Source organism: Phalangium opilio, unplaced genomic scaffold, assembly GCF_054372755.1.
Source record: "Phalangium opilio isolate 3A_F unplaced genomic scaffold, DU_Popi_V2 ptg000041l_1, whole genome shotgun sequence".
In the NCBI taxonomy this organism is placed as follows: domain Eukaryota; kingdom Metazoa; phylum Arthropoda; class Arachnida; order Opiliones; family Phalangiidae; genus Phalangium; species Phalangium opilio.
The window spans coordinates 6,615,337-6,637,929 of record NW_028324165.1 but is presented as its reverse complement, the minus strand read 5'-3'; the positions used below and the strand labels follow the sequence as shown (position 1 = coordinate 6,637,929).

The window sequence follows — 22,593 nt, the reverse complement described above, 5'->3', positions numbered from 1 at the left end:
TTGGGCTTTCTGTAGGGCAGTAATACCAAGGGAGGAAGATGGTGTCCAAATAGGGGAGGCATAGTCAAAAATAGGGAGGGCCAATGCATTATAGAGGGTTTTAATGAGGGCTGGGGAGCGGTTGTTAAAATTACGACGAATTAAGCCTGATAGGGAATAAATCCTTTTAGAGACTTTATTGGTGTGGGAGGTAAATTTAAGGGATGGGTCCATTGTAACACCCAGGTCAGATTCAGATAGGGTGGCACGGATAGGTTGACCGTAGAGACGATAAGTATACCGTGGGTTAGAGGATCCTAGGTGAAGTACAGCGCATTTATTAATATTGAAGCTGAGGCCATGTTCAGAGGCCCAAGCTTCTACGGAATCCAGGTCAGTTTGCAGGTTTAGGGAGTCAGATAGGGATTTTATACGGGATGAAAGCTTCGTATCATCTGCAAATAGCAAAACTTGCGAAAATTTAACAACACTAGGGAGGGAGTTGATAAATACATTGAAGAGTAGTGGACCTAAAACTGAACCCTGGGGGACACCTTTCTCAATGGGGGCCCAGGGAGAGTGCTGACCCTGTAGGACAACTCTTTGGCGGCGGTCAGTTAGATAATGGGATAACCATTGCAAAGCCTGGTCAGTAACTCCGGCTAGAAATAGGGCACGCAGTAATTTATCATGAGGGATACTATCGAAGGCTTTAGCGAGGTCGAGGTAGACGACATCAACGCCAAAGCCCTCGTCTAACCAAGTAGTCCATTGGTTGGTGGCTACGAGTAAGTTGGTTGAACACGAATGTTTGCGCAGGAACCCATGCTGAGCTGGAGAGAAGAAATTTACACTATTGAGGTAATCTAACAATTGGGTATGCACCAGGATCTCTACAACTTTGGCTACTTGGTTGAGGGAGCTAATGGGGCGATAATTTGAGGCTTCTGTTTTAGGACCCTTTTTATAGATAGGTGTAATATTCGCCTCCTTCCAGGGACCAGTGACCCCCGAAGTGTCTGAAATCATTAACTGCCAGGTCTCCGGACTGGTCCCAGCCTTTGCTCTCCAATAGATTTGCAATTAATAGACTGGTCCCGAGGACCCGTAACCCCCACTTCTTGAATTAAAAAACTAGTCCAAGCAATTAATAGACTGGTTTTGGACCAGAGGAAGTGTGCTATTTCCCAGCCTTTTCATTGGTCCCGTTCAGGGCGGGAAATAAGGATTTTTTTAAAACTCGACATTAGGCCAGCGACCAGCGTGGGAAATAAGGCACTGGCACAGGGCAAATGACCAGTTTAAAAATTGCCTGGACCAGTTTAAAAATTAAATCGGAGGGGGGTCAGTGGTCCACGGGACCACTAAGAAAATTCTAGGGTAACCAGGGTCCAGACAATATCTGAACTATTTTAATTACCCACTTCTTTAGTTTAGCAGACGACGCGCCCTGGTCAATGGTCATGGACCAGTTTATGTATTCCAGCCCAGGGGGGTTGCTGGCCCAATGTCCAGTTTTAAAAAAATCCTTATTTCCCACCCTGCCAGCGACCCCCCTGGCCTGGAATAAATAAACTGGTTCATGACCTTTGATCAGGGCGCGTCGTCTGCTAAACTAATGAAGAGGGTAATTAAAACAGTTGAGATTATGTCTGGACTCTGGTTACCCAGGGATTCTAGATGCTTTAAAGCATCTAGAATCCCTGGGCTACCCTTGAATTTTCTTAGTAGTCCCGTCACCCGTGGGCCACTGACCCCCCTTCGATTTAATTTTTAAACTGGTCCAGGCAATTTTTAAACTGGTCATTTCATTTGCCCTGTTATTTCCCACGCTGTTTTCATTGGTCCAGTTTAACCAATTGAAGAGAAGCAAATACTCGTCTGCTTATAAAGGATGTTTATCATTGGTTACAATTATTACTGTTGGACAAATGAAAACTAAGAGAATGGGCTGGATCGAAATATTTATAACCAGTCAGGTAACTCGGGTTAGGCCCGATTAGCGCCTCTAATGAGTTAACCTAAATAAATAAGGAATTTAAATAAAATTGTAATGTTTTAAACTAAAGGTTATAATTACAATGAATCTTTTACAAATTACCGCAATAATTTTTGTATTCACCGGTTGCTGTACTAATGTAGTTTTCTTGGAGTTATTAATAAGGTTTGTACAATAATTTTTGTATCACACATTTTGGATAGCGTTGTGGAAGGCAGGGGAATAGCCTTAATAGTGTAGCGTCTCTCCCCGCATTCGATAGCGCTATCCCAAAAGTATGATAAACCACGTTGGGTATTATACTTTTATAGTACCTAGTTTAATTTGATTAACTAATTAATTAACGACAGAGCTGAACCAGGGAGTGGCAATATCATTACATTTTCACAATTTTTCATTGTTACAATTGAAGGAATTTTTTTTACAACTAAATTTTTCACAAAAAAGCCTGTTGTGCCTTTAAGGTATGCAATTAAAATTGTAATTAACACAAAGAAATTAATGAAAATATTAATTTTTATTTTTTCAGACATTACTTAGCCTTAGTTACAATGTTCTTTATCACAAGCGTAGCTGCAAACTATGCACTTAATTTTAATATTTCTATGCCATTACAAATGATATTTAAATCGGTAAACTTTAACAGTTTTTGTTTTAGTCATAATTAGACTGATTAAAGTTAATTAATACGTTATTTTAGGGGTCCTTAATTGCAAATATGGTTCTAGGATTAATAATACTAAAGAAAAGGTATTTTTATTCAATATTTTTAATGTTAAAACATGTGTTTTTAGTTGTTTTCATCAATAAAACATTAATGTTTAATTGTTTTCATCAATGAAACATGTGTTTTTAGTGGTTTTCATAAATAAAACATGTGTTTTTAGTTGTTTTCATCAATGAAACATGTGTTTTTAGTTGTTTTCATCAATGAAACATGTGTTTTTAGTTGTTTTCATCAATGAAACATGTGTTTTTAGTTGTTTTCATCAATGAAACATGTGTTTTTAGTTGTTTTCATCAATGAAACATGTGTTTTTACTTTTAGTTGTTTTCATCAATGAAACATGTGTTTTTAGTTGTTTTCATCAATAAAACATTAATGTTTAATTGGATTTTAACAATAAAACATTAGTTTTTAACAATAAAACATTAATGTTTAATTGGTTTGTAACAATGAAACATTAATGTTTAATGGGTTTTTAACAATAAAACATTAATGTTTAATGGGTTTTTAACAATAAAACATTAATGTTTAATGGGTTTTTAACAATAAAACATTAATGTTTAATGGGTTTTTAACAATAAAACATTAATGTTTAATGGGTTTTTAACAATAAAACATTAATGTTTAATTGGTTTTTAACAATAAAACATTAATGTTCAATTGGTTTTTATTTCTTTTAACAATAAAACATTTATGTTCAATTGGTTTTTAACAATAAAACATTAATGTTTAACTGGTTTTTAACAATAAAACATTAATGTTTAATTGGTTTTTAACAATAAAACATTAATGTTTAATTGGTTTTTAACGATAAAACATTGAATTTCAATTATTTTTCAGGTACACTTTAAGTAAATACTTATCAGTAGTTTTAATCACAATTGGAATAACGTTATGTACATTTGCATCAGCTCAAAGTTTGGTAAAAAAATGTTTGATATTCATTATTGTAGTATTATAGATTTTTATGGAAGTTATAATAATGTTTAATGTTTTTAAACAGTCTGAAAGAACGGGATCAGTTAGCGAACAAAATTGGCATTTGATCTATTGGTTATTAGGCGTTACAATGTTAACTGTATCGCTATTTTTATCCGCCCAAATGGGAATTTACCAGGAAATGTTGGCTCAAAAATTCGGAAAACATCCCAGGGAAACTTTATTTTACGCTGTTAGTAGTAACACATTTTTTTATTTAATTAAAATAGTTAAAAAATGTTGAACATTAAATTTAATTAATTAAAATAGTTAAAAAATGTTCAACATTAAATTTAATTATTTAAAATAGTTAGAAAATGTTGAACATTAAATTTAATTATTTTAAATAGTTAGAAAATGTTGAACATTAAATTTAATTAATTAAAATAGTTAGAAAATGTTGAACATTAAATTTAATTAATTAAAATAGAAAATGTTCAACATTAAATTTAATTATTTTAAATAGTTAGAAAATGTTGAACATTAAATTTAATTAAAATAGTTAGAAAATGTTCAACATTAAATTTAATTAATTAAAATAGTTAGAAAATGTTCAACATTAAATTTAATTAATTAAAATAGTTAGAAAATGTTGAACATTAAATTTAATTATTTAAAATAATTAGAAAATGTTCAACATTAAATTTAATTATTTAAAATAGTTAGAAAATGTTCAACATTAAATTTAATTATTTAAAATAGTTAGAAAATGTTGAACATTAAATTTAATTATTTAAAATAGTTAGAAAATGTTGAACATTAAATTTAATTATTTAAAATAGTTAGAAAATGTTCAACATTAAAATTAATTAATTAAAATAGTTAGAAAATGTTCAACATTAAATTTAATTATTTAAAATAGTTAGAAAATGTTGAACATTAAATTTAATTATTTAAAATAGTTAGAAAATGTTCAACATTAAATTTAATTATTTAAAATAGTTAGAAAATGTTCAACATTAAATTTAATTATTTTAAATAGTTAGAAAATGTTCAACATTAAATTTAATTATTTTAAATAGTTAGAAAATGTTCAACATTAAATTTAATTATTTTTGTAATATTTTTTTTCAGCATGCTTTGCCTTTGCCAATGTTTCTTTTCATTGCAAAAGATATTTACACACATGCTGTAATATTTTCAAACTCTGGTAAACAAAGTTTAAATTTAACATTAAAAATAAAGGGAAAAATAAAATGTTAAACAAGAATTTTTTCAAAGTTTCAAACCAAAAACTACAAGGTTTGCAAAAGGTTCTTTGCCCACTTTCAAAAGAAGATAAGAAAGATACACAATAATATAGTTGCCATTAGCCAAAAATATATCACGTTAGACTTAGCACCTTAAATGTTTGCTAAATGGCAAATTAGATGGAGCCTTTAAATTTGCATAATAGATGCCATGAGAATCAGGCTCAACATCTTTGAAATTGCAAAATTATGATGTTAGGCTCAACATATTTGAAATTGCAAAATTATGATGTTAGGCTCAACATCTTTGAAATTGCAAAATTATGATGTTAGGCTCAACATCTTTGAAATTGCAAAATTATGATGTTAGGCTCAACATCTTTGAAATTGCAAAATCATGACCTTAGGCTTAGGGACTTTCAAGTTTGCAAAATGAATAGCTTTAGTTAGGTTTAACACTTTTGAAATTTGCAAAATGAATGGAGGTAGATTTAACACTTTGCAAATTTGCAAAAGTGAATGGAGGTAGATTTAAGACTTTGCAAATTTGCAAAAGTGAATGGAGGTAGATTAAGGTTTAACTCTTTTGAAATTTGCAAAAATGAATGGAGGTAGATTAAGGTTTAACACTTGAAATTTTCAAAATAAATGAAGTTAGGGTTGTAACACTTTTGAAATTTGCAAAATGGATGGAGTTAGATTTAACACTTTTGAAATTTGCAAAATGGATGGAGTTAGGTTAAACAATTTTGAAATTTGCAAAATGGATGGAGTTAGGTTTATAACACTTGAAATTTGCAAAATGGATGGAGATAGGTTTATAACACTTGAAATTTGCAAAATGGATGGAGTTAGGTTTAACACTTTGAAGTTTGCAAAATGGATGGAGTTAGATTTAACACTTTTGAAATTTGCAAAATGGATGGAGTTAGATTTAACACATTTGAAATTTGCAAAATGGATGGAGTTAGGTTTAACACATTTGAAGTTTGCAAAATGGATGGAGTTAGATTTAACACTTTTGAAATTTGCAAAATGGATGGAGTTAGGTTTATAACACTTTTGAAATTTGCAAAATGGATGGAGTTAGGTTTATAACACTTTTGAAATTTGCAAAATAAATGAAGCTATGTTTAACATTTTTGAAATTTGCAAAATGGATGGAGTTAGGTTTAACACTTTTGAAGTTTGCAAAATGGATGGAGTTAGGTTTATAACACTTTTGAAATTTGCAAAATAAATGAAGCTATGTTTAACATTTTTGAAATTTGCAAAATGGATGGAGTTAGGTTTAACACTTTTGAAGTTTGCAAAATGGATGAAGTTAGATTTAACACTTTTGAAATTTGCAAAATAAATGGATTTAGATTAGGTTTAACACTTTTGAAATTTGCAATATGGATGGAGCTAGATTAGGTTTAACACTTTTGAAATTTGCAAAATAAATGGATTTAGACAAGGTTTAACACTTTTGAAATTTGCAAAACGGATAGAGCTAGATTTAACACTTTTGAAATTTGCAAAAAAAATGTAGTTATGTTGAGTACTTTCAACATTTAAAACTTTGAACACTTTTTATAAAAAATATCATTTTCTTATAACACGTACCATGAACATATCACTTAAATTCATAATATAATCTTTACACTAGACCTATTTAAAATATCACCCTATATCACTCACGTTAATTATTATCTCTTTAATTAATTAACAAATTAACATTTTTAATAAATTTCAGAACCAGTTGCAATTCCAATTCCAATGATCGGATCTTGTCCCAAACTTTGGTTGTATCTTTTCGGTAACGTTATCACGCAATATATTTGTATTAGATCAGTTTATATCCTAACAACTGAGCTCTCATCGTTAACGGTTACGCTTGTTTTAACTTTGAGAAAATTTATGTCAATAGTATTCTCTATAATTTATTTTCAAAACCCGTTCACGTTAACACATTGGTTAGGAACGTTTCTAGTCTTTGCCGGTACTTTTATATTTATTGATATTTATAATATTTTACGTCAATTAATTTGGCCTATTCCGCCGGAACGAGGAGTTAAAAAGGAATGATGTTTAAGCGAAATATAGTATTTTATATTTGAAGCTAATTAATATTAATATTAATATTAATTAATGCAATTCAATTCAATTGAAGAGATTTATATATGTATAAAAAATATTTAAATAATTTTGATTTTAGTTTAAGTTTGAAAGATTAAATTGAGATTTGACAAAAGGGTGGTCGAAAGTAATAAATTTGTTTGAAAATTTAATAGTTTAATTTTCATACTAGGAGTATTAATACCATTTACACTACAGGAGGCGAGACTACGGACTGTACTTTGTCCGCGAAGTAGCCTGGACTCCTGCAGTGTAAACGGTATCAATTCTCCTAGTTATTTACCAATTATTTGACAATAATTGTGACTATTTTGTGAAAAAAAAAAAATAATATTAAGCTTTTGTACCAAATTAAATTTGGTCTACAGTAATAGTATAACATTGAAAAAAAGTTTCAAATTCGGCTCTATTTTACTACATTAACTTCAATGTCAAATTTATAACTATAATTTCTTACAATAATTGACAAAAAATTTGCTTCATTTTGTCAAAAAAAAATGGCTCAATTTCGGCAGAAATATTGTCAAATTTGACTGATTTTGACAATGCCAAAACTATTGGTACAATAATTGGCAAAACATTTGCTCCATTTTGTCAAAAAACGGCTCAATTTCGGCAGAAATATTGTCAAATTTGACTCATTTTGACAATGCCAAAACTATTGGTACAATAATTGACAAAACATTTGCTCCATTTTGTCAAAAAAATGGCTCAATTTCGGCAGAAAAATTGTTAAATTTGACTGATTTTGACAATGCCAAAAACTTTTTGATATTTATCTCTATTTTGGTATAACAATGACTGTCATCAATGATCATTAAATTTGGCTCTATTTTAGTACAATAACTGTCAAAATGTAATGTCAAATTTGGCTTTGTTGTTTTATTTGACAATGGCGAAATTGTCAAATTTGGCTCTGTTTTGCTATATTTTGTTTTATTTGACAATGTCAAAAAGTGGCAAATTTGGGTGTCTCTTATTTGACAATGACAAAAATTATCAAATTTGGCTCTGTTTTGCTATATTTTGTTTTATTCGACAATGTCAAAAAGTGACAAATTTGGGTGTGTTTTATTTGACAAATAATGGCAAAAATTGTCAAATTTGGCACTGTTTTATTTGACAATGACAAAAATTCTCAAATATGACTTTGTTTTGCTATATTTTGTTTTATTCGACAATGTCAAAAAGTGACAAATTTGGGTGTGTCTTATTTGACAAATAATGACAAAAATTGTCAAATTTGGCACTGTTTTATTTGACAATGACAAAAATTGTCAAATTTGACTCTCTTTTAATATATTTTGTTTTATTTGACAATGGCAAAAATTGTCAAATTTGAGTCTGTTTTAATATATTTGGTTTTATTTGACAACAGATAAAATTGTCAAATTTGAGTCTGTTTTAATATATTTGGTTTTATTTGACAACAGATAAAATTGTCAAATTTGAGTCTGTTTCAATATATTTGGTTTAATTTGACAATGGCAAAAATTGTCAAATTTGAGTCTGTTTTAATATATTTGGTTTTATTTGACAATGGCAAAAATTGTCAAATTTGGTTTGGCTCTATAGTTAACTTACAAAATGGTCGAAAACCAAAGCTGGCCCTTACCGATCCTTCTCACAAAGATTAGAAAAATATTACGCTTATTTGAAGTTATTTGTTGTGGAACACTCGCTTTGATTTTAAACATTTAATATATTATATTTTAAACAATGGTTAACAAACAAACAAACAAACAAGTTAAAAAAAAACATTTAGATGTGGGTTTTTAATTTTTATTTTCGTTCTTTAACTGCAAGAACGAAACTTAAGGTCTTATTTACGTTGAACAATAAATTGTTATTGAAATTTTATTACAAAAAATAAATTTTTCAACAAATAGAACGATTTTCTAACAATTTTTAGAAATCAAAGAAAATTTTTGTTGGTCGATATTGAACAACATATTTGCTCTTATCTTTTTGAGGTAGTTGAGAACTCTGATTTGAGAAAGCTGATTTGAGAGGCAATTTAGGGGTGACCCCGCTTAAACTACCGTCCGCACTAATCTCATTTTTGGTTAAATTAATTTCCACTTCGGACTGTTTTTGACATGGACTAATGTTAAGAATGGGCTGATCACGTGGACCAACGTTAAGAACGGGCTGATCGCGTGGACTAACTTTAAGAACGGGCTGATCACGTGGACTAACGTTAAGAACGGGCTGATCACGTGGACTAACGTTAAGAACGGGCTTATCACGTGGACTAACGTCGGGCTGATCACGTGGACTAACGTTAAAAACGGGCTTATCACGTGGACTAACGTTAAGAACGGGCTTATCACGTGGACTAACATTAAGAAGGGGCTGATCGCGTGGACTAACGTTAAGAAGGGGCTGATCGCGTGGACTAACGTTAAGAAGGGGCTGATCGCGTGGACTAACGTTAAGAAGGGGCTGATCGCGTGGACTAACGTTAAGAAGGGGCTGATCACGTGGACTAACGTTAAGAACGGGCTGATCACGTGGATTAACGTTTAAAACGGGCTGATCACGTGGACTAACGTTAAAAACGGCCTGATCACGTGGACTAACGTTAAAAACGGCCTGATCACGTGGACTAACGTTTAAAACGGGCTGATCACGTGGACTAATGTTAAGAACGGGCTTATCTCGTGGACTAACGTCGGGCTGATCACGTGGACTAACGTTTGAAACGGGCTGATCACGTGGACTAACGTTTGAAACGGGCTGATCACGTGGACTAACGTTTAAAACAGGCTTATCACGTGGACTAACGTTAAAAACGGGCGAATCACGTGGACTAAAGTTAAAAACAGCCTGATCACGTGGACTAATGTTAAAAACGGCCTGATCACGTGGACTAACGTTTAAAACGGGCGAATCACGTGGACTAATGTTAAAAACGGGCGGATCACGTGGACTAATGCTAAAAACGGCCTGATCACGTGGACTAACGTTTGGGAGTTTCTTTAGATTAATAGCCTGATTATCCATATCAGCTACAAAATCAACTTGATCTCGCTTGAAATTGTTATTTAAATTTGACTGAAGTTTAGCGTCTAGACTAGCATTATTAATCACATAATCTTGAGCCAAATCAGGAGATTTGATGATTTGACTACCAATGTTAACACCTTCCATTTGAGTGACATTGTCGGATAGATAAGGATTTTGAATTTTCCGATTTTGAGTTGTGTCCTTGAGATAATTCTGATTTTGAGTTGTATATTTGAGATAGTTCTGATTTTGAGTTGTATATTTGAGATAGTTCTGATTTTGAGTTGTATCTTTGAGATAATTCTGATTTTGAGTTGTGTCTTTGACATAAACCTGATTTTGAGTTGTGTCTTTGAGATAATCCTGATTTTGAGTTGTGTCTTTGAGATAATACTGATTTTGAGTTTTATCTTTGAAATAATCCTTATTTTGAGCCTCATTCTTCAGATAAACCTTATTTTGAGCCTCCTCTTTCAGATAAAACTGATTTTGAGCCTCATCTTTGAGATAAACCCGATTTTGAGTCTCCTCATTAAGATAAACCCGTTTTGGAGCCTCCTCATTAAGATAAACCCGTTTTGGAGCCTCCTCATTAAGATAAACCTTATTTTGAGCCTCCTCTTTCAGATAAACCCGTTTTTGAGCCTCATCTTTGAGATAAACCCGTTTTGGAGCCTCCTCATTGAGATAAACTGGATTTTGAGCCTCCTCATTGAGATAAACCCGTTTTTGAGCCTCCTCATTGAGATAAACCTTATTTTGAGCCTCATCTTTGAGATAAACCTGACTTTGATCCAAATCAGCTGGTAAATTTGGCTGACTTGGTCTTCTAACCCATAAACAAGAATCATCAGCAAATATAATTTCATCTGATTCATCTTCGGATTTGTACAGTAAATTTGATGCTGTAGCTAATTCACTAACATCGTAACTCTTTGATAAATTAGAGTCTGACAAAGAGACATCGTTATCAATTGAATCAAAAGATCCGTCAAGCCAAGATTTCGGCTTGCTATAGTAGGTTAAGTTGCTGTAAACGCTTCCATGTTTAGTGTATTTTAATTGCTTCAGGATTTCAATGAGTTCAGTTTCAGAGGGAAGCGAATGCCGGTGATGTTCCTGATAGTGTTGAGTTTTATCTGAGGACAAATCTTCCTGAGATTTGATATTTAGGTGGGAAAGATCGGAGGAGGTTGATAGCGGAAGATATTCATCGTAGGCGGGTTTTGGTTCTACTAGTTTTTGAGCCATTTGCATCTGTAATTAAATTAAGTTAATTTAATTAAATAAAATTTTATAAAGTCAGTTGATCATTAAAACATTTTTGCATCTGTAATTAAGTTAATTTAATTAAATAAAATTTTAAAAAGTCAGTTGATCATTAAAACGTTTTTGCATCTGTAATTAAGTTAATTTAATTAAATAAAATTTCAAAGTTTTAAGTCAGTTGATAATTAAAACGTTTTTAATTAGGCTTAATAATGTAAGTTTTTACCCAGTCCACAAGTTTTCCTTCGCTAGGAGGTGAGGGTGGATATTCTTCATTAGGTATTGGAATTTCTTTTGAATCTTCCATGATTTGAAGGTTATTATTGCTGAAAAAAGGTTTTCTTCTTGGTTTAATTAAGCCCTGCCTAATTGATTTGCACTTCAATCGTCTTACAGTTTTTCAAGGACTTTTTGATAAATGAAGATTTTATTGCGTTTTTATTTTTAAACAATGGTTGTTTGTTTTTAGAGTTGAATAACCCCACTACTGGTTGAAATTTAAAAGTATTTTCGCGTCGTTTCTTTGGAATTTCGGTTAATTTACATACTTAAAATACAATTTTGGAACAACGAGGTCTTAATTTTTCGATATTTGGAACGTTTAAACAACATTCGTTTGAAATATGATGCGAAGCGTTTCTTAAATTTCAACTTCAGTTATGGTTTCACATTGCGAAACCGAGCACGTGGTTTCTTCCCGTACGAAATTCCCCGAGTCATCAGAGAGAATTTTAGAGAATTTATAATAGGGAGTAGAAACTGAGGAATATTATGTAGCTCAAAAATCACGTGATCAACAAAACCGGCCAGGTCTATTTCCGGTACTATTTTTCGTGGCCCGTCCCTCTAGGGTGGGTCTAGAATGTTACGGGAGGGTCTAGGGGAGATGGGCACTAACTTTTTAGGGAAAGGGAAACGTCTGACTTAAAATAACTCCAAATGGCACCAGTCGCTCTCGAAATCGCGAACCCTTATTGGGTAATTGTACAACCAACAGTGATTGAGTGCAAACTTTAAAATTAAAGGAGAGTCATGTTACCGGAAATTTACCAGGCCAGTTTTAGCGTCGCAGCCTACTTGTTTGAGCTACATTGTATTTAGCACTGTAAGGGCAAGAGCTTCTACTCCCTATTATAAATTCTCTCTGGAGTCATCATGGTCGAAACATCAAAACATTAGATAGATCTCACTAGTGTCAAGTTATGTTGTCATTTACAAAGAAATATTATTGAAACTCATATATTGGTTGTCACTAAAGTGCATACAAGAACGATTACTATTGTTACTAGATGGCAGTAGCTCCGCCGATGAAGAATCAATAGAAATTTAAGTTTTTATCTTTAATTAGAACTTAATTTGTAAATATTATTACCAAAAAGGATTTTAAATTTTATTTATGTTAAAATTTAACTTTATGGTGGACAAGTAATTGCTTGTTTTAAAAATTACGTAAGAACTACTTTTTGTCCTCGGCGGAATACTAGTTTTTTTTACTGCTAGACTTACGACCTCTGACCCCCCCTTCGCCCCTATTTCAAGAAATGAGCGGGAAAAGTGCCGAACGTTGCAGTCTATAAAGTTGAATTCGTTGTTTTCAACTATATAATTAAAAATTTAGAAGTAACTCTAACCAATATAGTTTTAAATCTAATTTATAAAAGTTCAAAGATTGACAATTGCTTGTTGAATCAGGAAAATAAAAGGTATTTAATGCCAAAATCAGTATTTCCAAATGTGAAAGGCCGGTGAGATGGTCTGAATCTCTATAGTATAGGCAGGAAAGGAATACATTACACACAGAAAGCTACTGTTTGTGAACTTTGAAGACTTTCGCGTTTAGGCTTAGCTATTGTTTGTGAACTTTGAAAACTTTAGCGTTTACGCTTAGCTAGTGAATTCCGAAAAACGTTCGTGATTAGGCTTAGATCGTGACGTGAAATTTAAAATGAAATTCGTGTTACTAGAAGACTCTTGCAAGTCAGGGGGATATATTTTCACCATAGACCTTCAGAAGTTCAGAATTCAGAGAGCGTTACCATCCTGCATCGTAACTAAAATGTAAGTTTTTAAGTTATATTTTGTTTGCTTGTTTGTCCTATTTGTTGTTTAGTGTGTATGACGTTCTGCAGCTCAAAAATAAATAACTGCAGAACTGGACACTATTCAAGATGATTAAGTTATGGTACGCGCATAAATTTATTGGTCCAAATGCGTATTGCTATACGATGTTTTCAGGCTTGGAGGATTGATGCCATTTACACCAGAAGGCCAGGCTACTTGGCGGACAAAGTGCAGTACCAAGTAAGCTGGCCTCCAGGTGTAAACGGTATTAATCCTCCTAGTCTGAAAACTGTGCACAGCACACAAGTCCACCTTATCACCTTATTCCCTTTCGCCGGAAGTTAGGCTTAGCTCGAGATTCATGGAGGGGAGTAACGGGAAGAAATTCGTCTGTCGTCTGCTACAGTACATATTTTTGGCCTTTGTAGCAGGCGACAGACGAGTTTCTTCCCGTTACTCCCCTCCATGCTAAGCCTAACTTCCGGCGAAAGAGAATAAGGTGGATTCAAACCACTACAATCAACGTCGTGTTTTAAACAAAAATATCACGCTAGAAATAGCTTAATTCATGAATATATTCATTATAACTTCAACTAATAACCTCCATAGTACGACACATAACAGCGCCACCTTCATATTAACTTGAAAATATCGTTGATAAAGCCTATATTTAACCCCAAATGAAAATTTAAAATAGTGATGAAGTTGGGAATCTAAAATAAAATGTGATATTATGAGTGCAACAAATCCCAGATAAGTTAGAAAAAAATGTGAAAAATTTCTTCTAATTTTTGCACGAAGTTTAATAACAATAGTACATCTTTAATTGCAATATAAAAACATTTATTTCTTATACACTCTATAAATTATTCATCCCCCCTCTCCCCAATCGTGGTGGCTCGTGCACGATACAAAACTCGGGTTGTAAAAGGGGGGGAAAAATCCGGGGAAGATAGGATCCCTGTATGAATGTCGGAGCATGCGCCGTGGCGAACGCGTTTTAACTAAAACGAGCTCGGGACTCGTTCTTAGAATATGTAGAGAGCGCTCGGCGCATGGGAAAATCCAATCCCCTTACCCTTATATCCTTCCGTTATTTCTCCACTCGCCGGCAGTGCACAACCTCTCTGGGACTGGGAGTTATAGTGGCAAAGAAAATTCTTGAACGGAACGTTACCGGGTTAACGGCGCGCTTTGATATAATAAGAATATGGCCCTAATCGTGTTTAATTTAAGTCGAATAAACGCGATGATGAAGGGCCTTATTCGGGCCTTTATTTAACGAAGAATTCCGCGTGAGATAGTGAAGTGTTTTTTCGTAACGAAAAAAAGGATTCAGTGTGGCGGCCCTAACAATTCGAATAGGCCTAAGGCCTGGGATCGGATAGCGGGAGTATTACTCCACTTTCCTCCTGGTGTAACTCCAGTGCAGCCTAGTCTTAGTCCTCGGCGAAGCGTTGTAGTTTCAGCACTCGGTATCGATCACGAAATTTGCCCTGAGAGGCCGCTGGCTCGAACCCTATTCTGTCGTGTGTGCTGCCAAAGAAAAATTAAGAAGAAACGTAAAAAAAGAAAAAAGGAGCGAAATTTCCCCGGCTTTCAGTCGATTCTCCGTGTGATTGTATCCAGATATAATACTACTACAACGCGGAGCGAGTAAAGTTTTCGCGTAAATACTCCGTGGGGTCCTACAGGAAGAAGAAATTTAAAAGATTTCGTAATAATTCTGGCGTCTTTTCCGTAAAATCGCGGTAAAATTAGACCTGAATTATGATAACTTACGCAACTATGACGAATTAAAAATAAACCGAAAACGAAATCGTAACGTTTTTAGGCCTAACTTTGCGTGATTTTGCAAGGAAGAAATAAGTAAAAAATTATATAGTCCGTAGACGTTAAGCCTTGGCGACCAGTTATGAATTTCTTCAAGGGACTTTTATCGGCGGTCGGGGTCGAAGGCGGACAAGAGGGGGCCCAACCAGCGGCGCCAACGGGTCAGGCCCAACAAAGGCCAGCGGCTCCTCAGGCTCAATCAAAACCCATTTTGGGTTTCCCCTCCTTGGGAGGTGGGCCGCCGCCTCAACAACAACAAGTAAGGGCCCCCGGACCCATACAGGGTCAACCGCCACCTCGTCAAATGGGCCCCCACGGAGCGGGAGGAGGAGGAGGAGGAGGTGGAGGAATGGGTATGGGAGGAGGGCCTAGACCTCAACAAATGACTGGACCAATGGGTCAAGGAAACGTACGACCCCAAGCCTCGCGGCCACAACAGTTGCAACAGACATCGTCGCCGAGACAAATGGGACCCGGGTCCCAGATGGGCCCACCTCATGCACCACCTCCTCAACAACAGCATCAGCAACAGCAGCAGCAACACCAGACTCAAGTTAGGCCACAGCAGGGTGGTGGACCACCTATGGGACCCCGCGGACCTCAGCAAGCTCAACAACTAAGGGGCCAAGGGCCGCATCATCAAGCGCCCCCTCCTCAAATGGCGGCGCCAGTCAAGGCCCCAGCTGCCCCTGCCGGAGCAGCGCCCCCTGATTTGGATTTGAGTAACTTATCCGAAGAAGAAAGGGCCATGATCTTGTCCGTTATGGCGCGTGCCCAAGATATGGAGGTCACGGGGTGAGTTTCGTTTAATATTCAGCTTTTTCCGTTGATTGAGGTTGTATAAAAGTCCTTGAACTCAACGCACTGACGTCAGAGTGTCTTCTGAGAAGGTTTAGTTCTCGTGGAGTTAATTGTAGGCCTATTAGGTTTAATTCTGGTATTCAACACATGTCTGCTTTTAAAATTCAAGGGAGATTGATGATTATTGCGTTGTTTTGAATCCTTCGTTTTCAATTTTTGATCGTTGCACCAATATGTATTATGCGAAATTTGTTGGGGTTTGTTGAGTTGTTAAGGAAAGGCAACTTTTAGGGGTTTTTCATCCCATATATTTTCTATGAGCGCCTGTAGAAATGCTTACACTGCTGCACACCAATATCCATTGAATGGAATAACGATAACGTAAACAGGCATGGTTCATAAAAGACCTGGAAATGTCAGGGAAATTAATCGTTGACTAAATATTAAGGGAAAACTCAAGGAAATTTATATTTTTTTGTATAATTCAGGGGAATTTATAATATTTTTCGGTAAAATTCAGGGAAATTTATAATATTTTTCGGAAAAATTCAGGGAAATTTATAATATTTTTCGGTAAAATTCAGGGAAATTTATAATTTTTAATAAAATTCAGGGAAAACTCGCGGAATTTTATACTTTTTAGTAAAATTCAGGGAAACTCTGGAAACTTTGTAATTTTTGGTAAAAATTCAGGGAAAACTCATGGAAATTTATATTTTTTAGTGAAATTAAACGGATTTCAGGGAAATTCAGGGAACTTTGGGTGCATTTATAATTTTTAGTAAAATTCATTGAAACTGAGGAAAATTTATTACTTTTAGTAAAATTCTGGGAAATGAGGGATCTTTGTGAGGCTTGAAGAAGTTTGCCCTGAACTAAAAACAACCAATACAATAGTTAGTTATATCTTAAAAAGAACTACTGCAGTTATAGTGGTCTTGCACGTGGAAATACATGGGAAAACCTGGGAAAGTCAAGGAATTTATGAAATAAAATATAATAGATAACCAATATTTTAAAGTACTCTTAAATTGCTAGATAGTCCTTTTAACGTCAACATACACAAAAATGATAAAGTCAATATATTCTTATTTTCATATTATTTTTTTTTGATTCGTCGTCTTGTAGTAGGCGTGGCTTATTTTGAAAATTATCTTACACGCATCTTTGGGAAAAATATGCCCGCTTTCATATTCCAATATATCGGTTTTTAACATATTATACATGCGAGCGTATGTTGTATACGCGACACATTAATGTTTAAGTAGCTAGTTTTTCGGTGAGAGGATATTATAGCTTACAAGTCGAAGCATAGAGGATGTACAGTAGAGGAGTAGACGCTATAGCATTTACCATAAGTTTATAAGATATGTTACGTGATAAGTATGACACTACCTATACTTCGTAATGCTAGAGACTTGCAGCTCGAGATAACTACTTCGAGAACGACAAGCGAGAATTGAAGTCCTACACTCGGTCCATAGTCTGCATTACTAAGCATTTGACAGCGCCTCATCAGGCGTATGTCGCTTTACCTCGAATCTATGACCTACTTCAATCACTTCAAAATTACAAGCTCCAGTTTGTAACCAGTGACAAATTTATGGATGAACATATCTTAAAAACTTATGCCCTTACCAATACCAAGAAGTGATATCTAGTTTACTAGGGAGAGGGTATAAATTCGCCACATTTCTAGCTCTTTATCTCCAGTCCAAACGTAGGTCCGGAGTTAATCCCCGCCTCTAAATTACAACCAGCATCTCATTGGTTCTTGAAAACTCACGTCAGTGCGACGCGAATGACGAAAATTACATTCATATTTTCCGACTGAGGAGAGGCGAAATAGCCCGGCCTCCTTTTACGTCCCCCCTTGTATTTTGAAAAGGGGACTGGGACCATGGCGCGCAAATACTTAGGCATCTTATACTTCTTCTATCACTTCTTGGTAAAACTAAGTGTTCTAGACCTGAAAAATTATCCCATTTTACTTCGGAGTTCAGTTTTTCCTCAATTTCCCATTAGATGGCGCTGTTTAAACCACCCAAAGGTATCTTAAACTTTCTCCTTAGTAAACTAGATATCGCTTCTTACCAATACATAACCAAATTGCTACTATTTATTTACGGTTTTTTTCCCATTGGGTGATTACCTTCTGTACAAGACATATCATTATTGGTTGAATAATGTCGTCTGCTTTACTGTATATCCTCTATGGAGGCAGAGAGTTATATTTAGACAAAGGTAACCACGTTTCTACCAAGAAATACGAGTTCTTAAGTAGCTCCAATAAATTTAACGAGAACTGAATTCAACAACTTTCTACTCCTATACTGTACTATCCTCTATGGTTGAAGACTGAAACAGGCCACTTGGGTACCGGGAAAAAGGGGGGGGGTGGAGAAATAGAACGGGGGGGGGGTGGGTTTGTAATATTTTATTTATTCAATAAACATGCGATGGAAATATTGGCAGCCCCTATAAGAAAAACATTTACATTATAGATGATTCTTTTCGTTTTCGTTCGTAGCTTCCTAAAGGGGTAGAGGGAGATACTAAGGGCTGCTTTTTATTGTGATAATGCGTTCAGTGTTTAACCGCCATTTCGAAGGTCAGGGTTCATGCGATTATGGGGAATAGGGATCAAGATCTGGCAATGACAATTAAAGAATTGGTTTAGACTTTAGAGGAAAAAATTCATGGAAATATCAGGGACAATTATGAATATTTTGGGAGATCTTGGAAATATCTTTATTTTGGGTAATCAGGGATAAAATCGTAATTATTTTGGGAATCAGTGATATCACCTTTATTATCGTAGAATAATTATTTTGGGAATCAGTGATATCACCTTTATTATCGTAGAATAATTATTTTGGGAAATCAGGGAAAATTCATAATTATTTTAAGAACAGTGATATCACCTTTATTATCGTAGAATAATTATTTTGGGAAATCAGGGAAAATTCATAATTATTTTAAGAACAGTGATATCACCTTTATTATCGTAGAATAATTATTTTGGTAAATCAGGGAAAAATCGTAGAATAATTATTTTGGTAAATCAGGGAAAAATCGTAGAATAATTATTTTGGTGAATCAGGGAAAAATCGTAGTAATTTAGGGAAAAAGAAAATCATAATTATTTGGGGAAAATGGAAAACCATAATTACCTTGGTAAATCAGGTGAAAATCATATTTATTTTGGTAAAACGGGGAAAAATCATTATTTCAAATAACAAAAAAAAATCATTATTTCAAGTAATTCGGAAAAATAATTATTTCAAATAATGTATGATATACATTTCTTATTCAGCGCGTGAATTCAATTACTTGTTTTAGATTCATTACTCGTATAAAAATACTCTTTGAAACATTATTTTAGAGTAAATTATTTTAAGTAGAATTCTTAGTAGTTAACGAAATAAAGTTGAGTGGGAGCCATAAATTATAATTACATACATGATTAGTAAGAGTTAATTAAATAAAATTAATCCATTGAATTGCTATCGTTATTTTGACTCTACATGGGGAAAGACATCTTGCAGGGTTTTGAAATCCCATATATTTTCAATTGAATGAATGAATGAATGTTTTATTGACCCAAAAAAAAAAAAAAATAATAATCCCTTTGAATCAGGGAGGAACCCGCAAGGGGTTCACAGGTCAAAAATAAAAAAAAAATTTTCAAGCAAAATACCGACAATACTAATAATACAAATTAGCCCCTGTAGAAATGTTTACTCTGCCCAACACCAAAGTTCAGGGAAAGTATCAATTTAGGTGTCAATGAAAACTGATAAATGTAATTAATATATTAAACGAAATACTACTAAATTAAGCAATTAAATTAGTCAATACTTCCGTATTCATTTGGTAATTATGAACGCAGTGCTGCCAGACACGTCATATATTATTTGAAACTAATATTTTCTATACTTAGCTTATTGAGATTCCTTGTTTAATTAATTAATTAATGTCAATTAATTAAATATTTAATTTTAATTAACCGTGTAATTAGTATCGCTTCTCGGCCTTTTGGCTAAGATCATGTGTAGTATCTGTTCTGATCAGCTTAATATCTGATCGGGTTCCATTGGGACCCTTCGATATTAACTCGATTTTTGGAACTGGGCGAAGTTGAACGGGCTTGCCCGACTTCGCCACGAGTCGATCTGATATTGCACTACGTTCAGGATTGGCTCACAACCTCAATAATTAAATTAAAATTAAATACAATTACAATATTCACTGTTTTGTTAGTAAAACTATTGGATATAGACGATATTACAAAACCTAGTAAATAGTCCATGGGTACTACCTGGAATACGTATCTCCCATGTTAAATTCCATGCGGGTTTTGTGGGCGGGGCTTGAGAACTTACTATCCGTCACGCCTCATAATTTTGATGGCGTCTTTGTAACTGTTGTTTCATTGGTTGATAGCAACGCAAGTTCCTAGGCGCGCGCAAGGTTCATAAGGCAGCGTTCGATTTAGCAGATGTCACTAAAGCAATGGCGGATGGCGCAGTAGTCCTTAATTTTTTTAAGACTAATGAAATGCTAATTATCATATTGTAATAAGAAATCATTTATTTCTTTTTTAGTATTTAATTCCTTTTATATTTATACAAGTTGGGAAAGCCAAAATATTACCTCTCCGAGTGGAGATGACTATCACTACCCCTTAAACAACCTAAATATATGCATCTATCGCTTTTTTTAATTCTTTGCAAGTGCAGGAATTGAATTTTAAAATAGTCTATTGTTCAAGCCTTTTCAATATCTCTCAATTGCTGTGGAAACTCTACTCTCTCGCTATACCTCAACCGCATTCTTAGTCTACCAGTATGATTTGTAACATTTGTCCATATCAAAGCTGAATCATACCTCGCCACACAAAAAGCAAATGTGCCCAAATCATGGAAGCCACAACCCAATCACACATAAGCTAGGCTCCCACTTAACCAAAATAATTATTAAACAGTTAAATACTCACAAAGGTTGGCAAAATCAATCTCCTTCAGTAATACGTAAGGTTTAATTATATTATTTGCCGGACAAAATTAATCGAGCAAATCTAACACTTAACTTCTTCCTTCGAAATTCTATCAAAGAATGATTCAACTGTTTAAAAAAAGGTTTTTTTCGCAAATAGGGCGCTATCATATCAACCGCAATTCCGTCATATTTAAAAAATATACATGGCCAACACTTTTTTAGACACAATAGTGGAAGTTTTAGTCTCATTTAAAACATGTAAAACAATTATCTCATCTACAAATAGCTTACACATGTCTTTTTTTACCAATATCTAGCCGTTTGGATTTTTCTAAAGCAATCTTACCACCAAAATATTTTTTGATATAGAATAAATGTTCTATGTTCTTCATTTTTGAAAATATATTTTTTAGCGTTTGTAATGATTACTCTCTACACCGGGGCGTACTATTAGCGTCGAAAAGATTAGCATCGAATGAGAATAGCGTCGAAAATTTTATGTTGGAGCAATAGCACCGAATGGAAGTGAATCGAAAATCTTAGCATCGAATAGAATAGTGTCGAAAGGAAAAGCATCGAGGGCGTCAAGCCTGCCATTGGAATAGTGTCGAAAATATTTTATAAAATTAGGATTAATGGCGAAAGGAATATCGTCGAATTTATGTGATTGAGATTAGTATCGAAAAGATTTGTATTTAAGTAAGCCAATACTTGACATTTGCTCATCAATGAAAAATAAGCTTTTACGACCACTCTCCGATTCAATTTTCCAGCGTAAAAATCCCCTCTGTGCAGGGTTTTAGAATACCTTGGGCCAATGCAGAGTTGGGCACTCCTCCTTAGATAGATTTTTTTCCTATCAAACTATCATAGATGGCGAAACTATCAATTCTTTTGGCTATATTTTAGAGTGACATTGCTGGTTAGATAGATATTTTTCCTCTCAAACTATCATAGATAGCGAAACTACCAACTCTTCTGACTATATTTTAGACTGACACTGCTGGTTAGATAGATATTTTTCCTCTCAAACTATCATATTTGGCGAAACTATCAATTCTTCTAGCTATATTTTAGACTGGCATTATTTGTTAGATAGATTTTTTCCCTCTCAACAAATCATAGATGGTGAAACTATCAAATCTTCCTTCAATATGTTAGATTGGCTCTCATTGTTAGATAGATTTTTTGCCTATCAAATCAAATTGAAATCTTTAGGAACGACTAAATTAATCGATTATTTAATTTCCGGACTTTAAATTTGATTGTTTTCGATCAAACTGATTTGGTCTCTACCTAATTTTACTCTGTTTAATCGATTCCTGATATTTCCTGATTTTGTAGAATTTCTAATATTTTCATATATTCATATAATTTCCATAATCTCATTTCTCAAGTTTGACTTTTAACTGTCTATAGTTCAAAAGCTACTTTTCAAAATTTTTAAAATTATTCGCCCTTGATTTAATCTAAACCATTTACTATAAACTGTTAACTAATAATAATTAAAGGCAAAAATTGCAATTAAAAACTGTGGGTAATAAAAATCAGAAAATCTACACTTTAATTTATCTACTTCTACGTTTGGATGATTTCAAGGAATCGTTCTTCCTCCTCGAGTGATC

At 33.9% G+C, this 22,593-nt stretch overlaps 3 protein-coding genes and 1 non-coding gene across 12 annotated transcripts in view; 3 read left to right on the top strand and 1 right to left on the bottom strand.

Annotated features, from left to right (window-relative positions):
- The first annotated feature begins 989 nt into the window (after window positions 1–989).
- On the top strand, window positions 990–8,885 carry Efr (ER GDP-fucose transporter). The gene is made up of 10 exons (XM_089835448.1): window positions 990–1,086; window positions 1,830–1,958; window positions 2,049–2,143; window positions 2,329–2,442; window positions 2,508–2,610; window positions 2,679–2,728; window positions 3,546–3,627; window positions 3,709–3,876; window positions 4,758–4,833; window positions 6,612–8,885. The coding sequence occupies exons 2-10, from the start codon at window positions 1,911–1,913 to the stop codon at window positions 6,941–6,943; spliced, it is 1,068 nt and encodes a 355-aa protein (XP_089691574.1). The 5' UTR covers window positions 990–1,086; window positions 1,830–1,910; the 3' UTR covers window positions 6,944–8,885.
- On the bottom strand, window positions 4,671–12,352 carry LOC149679632 (uncharacterized). Its single transcript, XM_089835438.1, has 3 exons — window positions 11,667–12,352; window positions 11,499–11,598; window positions 4,671–11,260 (listed from the first exon to the last, which is right to left on the bottom strand). Exons 2-3 carry the CDS (start codon window positions 11,577–11,579, stop codon window positions 8,903–8,905), a joined length of 2,439 nt encoding a protein of 812 aa, XP_089691564.1. The 5' UTR covers window positions 11,580–11,598; window positions 11,667–12,352; the 3' UTR covers window positions 4,671–8,902.
- A 2,142-nt stretch (window positions 12,353–14,494) lies between these two features.
- Window positions 14,495–22,593, top strand: part of LOC149679606 (uncharacterized) — a 142,138-nt gene continuing 134,039 nt past the window's right edge. For 6 of the 9 annotated variants that reach the window (XR_016365847.1, XR_016365846.1, XM_089835429.1 and 3 more), the window contains exon 1: window positions 14,496–15,961. Coding sequence is in view for 6 of the 9 variants with exons in the window: in XM_089835429.1 (XP_089691555.1) it covers window positions 15,249–15,961 (713 nt within the window). In the remaining 3 variants the exon portion in view is untranslated. Of the gene's footprint in view, window positions 15,962–22,593 lie in introns of all 9 variants that reach the window. The other 3 variants (XR_016365848.1, XM_089835430.1, XM_089835432.1) reach the window with 2 other exon arrangements.
- Window positions 19,990–20,179, top strand: LOC149679631 (U2 spliceosomal RNA). Its single transcript, XR_016365962.1, has one exon. It is a non-coding gene; the product is annotated as a U2 spliceosomal RNA (small nuclear RNA).

Bases quoted from the DNA above. Each gene is read 5' to 3' on its own strand.
- Efr (XM_089835448.1), top strand. From the start codon at position 1,911: ATGAAAACTAAGAGAATGGGCTGGATCGAAATATTTATAACCAGTCAG. The intron at 2,443-2,507 runs GTATGCAATTAA...TTATTTTTTCAG, and splicing joins AAGCCTGTTGTGCCTTTAAG to ACATTACTTAGCCTTAGTTA. The intron at 2,611-2,678 runs GTAAACTTTAAC...ACGTTATTTTAG, and splicing joins TACAAATGATATTTAAATCG to GGGTCCTTAATTGCAAATAT.
- LOC149679632 (XM_089835438.1), bottom strand. From the start codon at position 11,579: ATGGAAGATTCAAAAGAAATTCCAATACCTAATGAAGAATATCCACCC. The intron at 11,261-11,498 runs GTAAAAACTTAC...ATTTAATTACAG, and splicing joins AAGGAAAACTTGTGGACTGG to ATGCAAATGGCTCAAAAACT.